At 30.2% G+C, this 7,206-nt stretch overlaps 1 protein-coding gene across 1 annotated transcript; it reads right to left on the bottom strand.

Annotated features, from left to right (window-relative positions):
- Positions 1-6,294: 6,294 nt before the first annotated feature.
- Positions 6,295-6,882, bottom strand: LOC112023872 (uncharacterized). Its single transcript, XM_024056494.2, has one exon. The coding sequence runs from the start codon at positions 6,880-6,882 to the stop codon at positions 6,295-6,297; it is 588 nt and encodes a 195-aa protein (XP_023912262.2).
- Between the last annotated feature and the right edge of the window lie 324 nt (positions 6,883-7,206).

The raw sequence follows: 7,206 nt of genomic DNA, 5'->3' as shown, positions 1-7,206 counted from the left end.
TTGCAGGACAGTTGCTACGGCAAGAAGTATTTAGTGCATTTATGTTGTTCAGTTGGACATGATTGTGACTAATTTTCTCAACCAAACCAGAGAAGGGAAGCAATGGTTTTTTAATGTTGGACAGTATATGTTAGTAACTGAATATGAAAGAGTTGCTCTAGCGGAGCTTTTGGGTTCAAAATTTGTAGCTACCATCTTAAAGTCACCTCCAAGAGATTCTTCCCAATACATGCCTAATGTAGGTAGGATAAAAGGATTATACATATCCAATAGAATATTCGAATGATCGAAAAGTTCTAAATATCAATGTTCACAAAAATCTAAGTTTTTTCAACAAGGGTAAAATACAGTTAATACTCTAGAGGTTTAGGCTAATACCAGTAAGGTCAAAAACTTTTCGAAACTGACCAACTTGGTCCCTCTAAACTGTTAACTCATTTTCTCATCTTTCTTATAGCGATTAAGGACCAAGTGAAAAGTCTAGGACTTGGCTGACATTAGTTCAAATCTCAAGGGTGTTAACTATATTTTACCCTATAGATAATTTATTGTGAAAAACATTGATTTGTTTTTATGCTCAAACAAGCTTTTGTTGTGGAAATTTTAACAGTTCCGAATTTGAGAAGCTGAGCTAATATGGAAGGTGTTGGCTCAACATATTTGGAATTGGAGGCCTAAGTTATAATTTTAAATGAGTCTTTCTATATTTAAAATCACTTAACTAATCTAGTATTTTATATTATAATATTTTAAAATTAAAATTCATGATTTTTAGTTTTTAATATGACTAATTCATTTAATGGTGATTGTGTTAGATTTTTATTAATCCATAATTTTTTTTGGATAGAAATGCTAGAGTTATCTATAGTACTAATAACATGATTCCCTTACTTGGATTTCATCATTTTACGTACCAAAATATTCACATACAAATTCTAAATCACATACTCTTTAGTTTAATTTTATTTGTTATGAAATACAACAATAAGGTTAAAAGTGTAATTTAGCATTATATAAACCACCCAATATCCGCTAACCATGTTCATTTCACCTAAGTTAGAATCCAAATCCCCTTAACTACATACCATTTGTTCTCTATTTGAAAAGTCTGTTTTCTACTTGAATTCAAAAACTCTCAATTATGTTCGATTACTTTTTATTATTTTTTTTTTAGGGAATTGCGTATGGTTACTTTAAAGAAAAGAAAAGAACATCTCCTATCAAAATCAAGCACAATTCTATTAAAAAAAAAAAAAAAAATCAAACACTTTTTAAAAAAAAAATGTTAATCTCAAACAAAAAGAATTAAATTAAAATAAAGTGATAAACTTCAAACTGAACAATTTCCTTTATGCACGTTTCTCACTGAATCATGTTCAAATGATTAACACTTTTTTTTTTATAATCTCAAACAAAATAAAATAAAATTTAAAACAAAGTGATAAACTTCAAACTGAATAGTTTCTATTAGTTTCCTTCATACATGTCTTTCAATAACTCACGTTCAAATGATTAACACAACCTTAACTCACAACATTCAAAAAAATTGAACTCTTCTACAAAATATCCCTTCTTAAAAATTTGACAGAGAAAAAAAAAAGGTAACAAAAGACCAAAACCTCTACGAGGGATGCCTAAGATTGCGTTTGCAAATCAATTGATGGCATGTTAATCTTCAACACTCACAGGAAAAAGACCAAAAAACAGAGGTTCTCTTTTTTTTCTCACTTAAATTTTTTAGTTAACCAAAACAAACAAGTTGTTTATATACTGCTACTATTTGAGACTCTATGATTATTTGCTTTAATTTTTATTTATTTACAAATTTTTCGGCCCTAGATGTCCATGCTAAACTGCTAATTTTTCACCATTGGAGATTATTTTATTGGCTAATTGAATCAGTGCAAACTCTAATGCAATTCATGACAAAGTAGCTTCTGTTCCTTCTGGTGGTTTGATTCTAATTTTACATCTGCAGATGCTAAGTTTAATTAAACTATGCAGCATGGTATGCATTTTAGAACCTAATGGTCTAGTTTTGTTTTGTCATTTATTTGATGATTTTTAGTTGTTTTTTCCCCTTTAATTTTCTGAAAAATTATGACACTAATTTTTTTTTTTTTTAAATAGCCTCAAGGCACGCGCGAATCACTTGTTGAGGCTAGTAAATTATAACTTTTACTACAAAAACTTACAAACTGATTTGACAATGAATATGGTCAGTAGCACTTCAAGAAGATAATAAATGAGCATTTGAATGAATGATGCTAAGAATACTACAAATTTTACATGAGCCTCACCAATCATAAAAAGTAATTTAGATATGCATTTATTAGGTTGTTATTGTAATTCGCCAATCATATTTATAGTCACATCATATTGTAAAAGTTATGTAAAATTTATAGTATCTATATATAGACTCTAGAATTTTCCAATTTGAATTACGTTTTATGATTGCTGACACATCTATTTGTAAGACTAGTGTATTTAAATTTATAACTTTTTTTTTTCAATACCTCTTATTAATAAATGCCCTAAAGGCACTAGTTAAAGGTCAATAAATGTTTAATTATAAGCTATAATGCTCACTTTTCGAAAAATAATCTATGTTTCAACAAAATTTATTTTAGTCCTCTAACTTAACTTTCGTTCATTTCAGTTCTCTAACTTTCAAGTTTATTCACTTAAGACTTTTCCATCAATTTTTGTTATATGCTGTAATTAATTTTTCAATTTTTTTAAACTTTTCTTCAAAATTTTTTAATTAAAAAAATTCAACTAATGATTTAAAAGTATTTTCCAATTTTTTTTTTCAAAAATTTTTAACAAAAGTTGACAAAAATGCCTTAATTGAATAAATTTGAAATTTAGAAACTAATTGAAATGAACAAAAGCAAAATTAGGGAACTGAAATGAATTCTAAAGAAACTTAGAGGGTAAGTTTTACCTTTTAGCCTAAATTTATTATATTTATATTATGTACTTTTCTAGATATATGTATACAATTTGATTTTATTTTTAAAAAATTTAACATTATTTAATAAAATATTAAATGTACCTTCAACACTTAACCACTCGCCTTACTTAACAAAATCTCTAAAAATAACGCTCCGTTTGTTTTAAAGTAAAATATTTTCAAGAAAATATTTTACATATTTTACCATGTTTGTTTTGTTGTAAAATTTGGTCAACTGTAAAATATTTTCCGGTTAAACTGTAAAATTAAGGCAAAAAGAAGTAAAATATTTTACGCTTGAAATTTTGATAAAACAATTTACATTTTACAATCTCTTAAGCTTAGAGATCACATAGACAAACCAATCACTCCTAACTCTCTCCCAAGCCTGACAAGGAGAGCACCCACCAGCAACACAATCTTCAACGCCAGAGCAGAGATGGCATCTCTCCACTGCAAGTCAAGCACCAAAATTGCAATTTGTGTTTTTTTTTTTTTTTTTTTTTTTAGCCCTGTAGATCTGGGTATGTTTTGTACAAATCTCTACCGCTAGGCCTGTCATACAAAAATTCTGTAGATCTCCACCTATGTCATGCAAATTTGGGTTTTTTTTTTTTTTTTTTTTCCTGGTATTCAAATATATGTTTTCTGGCTTGTTGCATATCTGTATTTTTTTTTTTTTTTTTTTTAGCTAATATGAGTTTGGATGGTTTGATTTATGGCTGTGTTTCTTATTAAAATTTGATAATTTCAACTTAAGACAATGAAAATTTTGAGTTTGGTTGTCTCTAATTGAAGATTTTCTTTTTTTCTCATTTTTCACTTGCAAATGAATTTTTAAGTACAAACTCAAATACTGTAAAAAAAAAATATTTTACTTCAAAACAAATATAACGTAAATATCACTAATTACCTTATATTTGGAGTCCTTTATTTAGTAGGTCCCTACGCCATGGGCTAAAAGTGAGGCCGATGAATCTAGACTTCTTCTTTTTTTTCTTTTTTTCTTTTTTCTTTTTCTTTTTTTCTTCTTCTTTTTTTTTTTTTTTTTTAGTGTGTGTGTGGATGAACGATGAATCTGGACTAGGAATAAGAAATGTTTCTTTTTTTTTTTTTCTTTTTTTTTTTGTGGATGAACGATGAATCTGGACTAGGAAAAAGAAAAGTTTCTTTTTTGATGAAAACAATGTTACTATTTGCTGAAATTTATTGCAAGAACTGGCTAGGTTCAAGCTAAGGGGCAGAGGTATCTAAGAAAATCTAAGAAAATGGGACTGCTGTATCATAAAGATCATACAGCTGACAGTGACGTCAATGTACTCGTGCAGGAGTATTATAACTTATTGGTGTGATTTTTATTAATTATTGTGATAAGGAATTGGTGGTGCAAATTTGATCGTGCATAATTCATGTGGACCGAATTACAGGTGAACTGGTACATAAGTAAAACTATTAAAAGTAATTGTAGTATATTTTAATAAGATCATGTTAACGAGTGTCATAAGGTATTAGTTATGAAAAAATCATATAGCTGACAGTGACGTCAATGTACTCGTGCAGGAGTATTTATAACTTATTGGTGGTGATTTTTATTAATTATTGTGATAAGGAATTGGTGGTGCAAATTTGATCGTGCATAATTCATGTGGACCGAATTATAGGTGAACTGGTACATAAGTAAAACTATTAAAAGTAATTGTAGGTATATTTTAATAAGGGTCATGTTAACGAGTGTCATAAAGTATTAGTTATGGAAAAAGAAAAAAAAATAATTAATATTTTGACATTTTTTTCATTTTTCATAAAAATGATAGCAAAACTTTCTTAAAATTGATTCTTAACTAATGCCCCAACGACACTCAATAATATTTTCCTTTTTAATAATACAAATTGAGACCAACGAATTAAGGGGGAACTGGTGCGGAGAAACAAATAAAATAGATCTATGTTTATCAAAAAAAAAAGTATTCAGGAAAAAAAATTAGATCCATTTTAACCAGGTTTTTTTTAGATACAATTGAAATAGAATGATGTTTGTTTCATAATAATTTTTCTTTACTATCTTACCAAGATATGAATAAATATATTTCCTTTTATTGTAAATTTAAACTTGAATTTCTTGTTCAAAGAAAATACATTTTTTTTTAATTTTATAACTCAATAACTAAGAGAGAGAGGATTTAACTCTTAAATATTTTCGTTACAAATATCACAACTCATTAGTTGAACATCCACAATGAGGTTTAGAATTGTAACAGGGGTGTGGTGGACCCGTTGAGAGCTTCAGAGATAGACTACAGGATTTTAGACAAAGTCATCTCTAACATGTGAAGAGACCAGAAAACAAACTAGCACATATTTTGGCAAAACACACCAAAAGAATGGATAATTTTGTAACTTAGATAGAGAAAAATTAACCCATTATTGAATCAGTTGTAATTGAAGATGCTTTGTATTTATCTTCTTCATGAATAAAGTTACCATACTTCCCATCCAAAAAAAAAAAAAAAACACTCATTAGTCGAACTACAAAACTTTTGACAACAATACAATTTATTAGTTAAACTAACTTAACCTACTTAAACCTTAAGAGACAAGTATAATTATTTCTAAAACTCATAATTTATCATCAAACAGTTGACACGACTTTACCTTTTTCCACTAGAACTGATCAAACAATTTTTTGGAATACCAATAACTATCTTTCTCAATAATTATTTAGTGTGTGCGGAGGAGGGGTTGAATATATCAAAAATATAATAATGTGCTCAAAAAAATTTGGAAAACCATACTAAAAAATAATTATCAATATTATTTATTAGGCTTCATATTGCCCTAATATCATGATGATTAGTTGCAGCCACTATAAATCAGGAATTTTGAGTTTAATTTTAATTGTTTGAGAGGCAAATAATTAAAGACACGGCAGGGGGGAGGTGGGAAGATAAGTAGTTCAAGGTTGGGAGTTGGGACTTTAAAGAACCAACCGTATTGAATTTGTCAATAATATGACTGATAATTGATTAAAGCCAGCACTATTGTGACTCTCAAGAAAATGATTCAACTATTTTCCAAACAAAATAAAATTGCGATGTTTGAATTTCCCTTTCAAATGTTGAGAAAAGCAAAAACAAAGGAAAAAGAAATAAATCAGTAATAGTACTAGTATTCCGCTTCTATAGTGGATGTTTTGAGAGATGATTTGTGTATGTTTTGAAGATTGAAAAAAAAGTAAAGTTATACATTATTATTTTTTATTTTTTGTAAGGATGAAGTTAATGCGACAGAAAAAGTAATTTAAGTGGTAAATTTTTTTTTTTTAAAAGCAAAACGATAATTCATTCATCATTCAATAAACTAGCATCCAAGTACAAAGCATCAGGGGCTGGGGGTGGGGATTCTTCTAGCCATACAAGTTCCTCCTCTAAGTGACTGGCATAACGCGCCAGGCTATGGGCAACAGAGTTGGCACTCCGCTTGATACATCCAACAGACAAACTTCTAAACCCAGCAGCTAACGTGCGAATGTCATCATGTATGTGTCCTAGCCTTGATCTATCCAATCGTGGAAATACATTGGCCTTCATCACCATGGCATTATCCCCCTCAATCATGAGATCCATAAACCCTGCATCAATGGCAAACTCAACAACTTTCCGACATGCTAGCACTTCTGCTTCCTCACTGCTTGCCACAACTGGACCATAAGTAGACAAGCCAGCCATCACCTCCCCCAGACTATTTCGGATAACCACGCCCACACCTGATGATCTTGTATTAGCTAAGACCGCCACATCGAAGTTAATTTTGTATACCGAACCTGTGGGAGGTCTCCAAGCCTGAATTGATCCCGAATTTGCCGAAACAGCCAGTTGAGCCTGCGTTCCTTTGAACTTGTTCAAGTAATCTCTTGCATGTTTGTTCATGAGTGTTGGGTTCTATATTTTACCTCCATGCAGCGCCGAATTAAGTTGACTCCAGATTATCGAACATTGAACCCAGAATAACTCCTGCTTTTCACTGGACAGACTAAGAATCAAATCCACCACCAGCTACATGATGTCTGTTTGCCCAGTTTTACCTTTTTGCAACCACCTCAAGCTTCCAACCCATATATCTTGCGCCACCCCGCATTGCCAAAGAACATGAATCACAGATTCCAAATTCATTTTACAAAACTCACAACCGTCATCCACAATCACTGTGCGACGAGCCAGATTCTCCTGAGTTGGTAAAACGTTTTGGCAAGC

This window comes from Quercus suber, unplaced genomic scaffold, assembly GCF_002906115.3.
Source record: "Quercus suber isolate HL8 unplaced genomic scaffold, Cork oak 2.0 scaffold_160, whole genome shotgun sequence".
Lineage (NCBI taxonomy): Eukaryota > Viridiplantae > Streptophyta > Magnoliopsida > Fagales > Fagaceae > Quercus > Quercus suber.
Note: the sequence above shows the minus strand (reverse complement) of the source record. Positions and strands in the feature narration are given on the sequence as shown.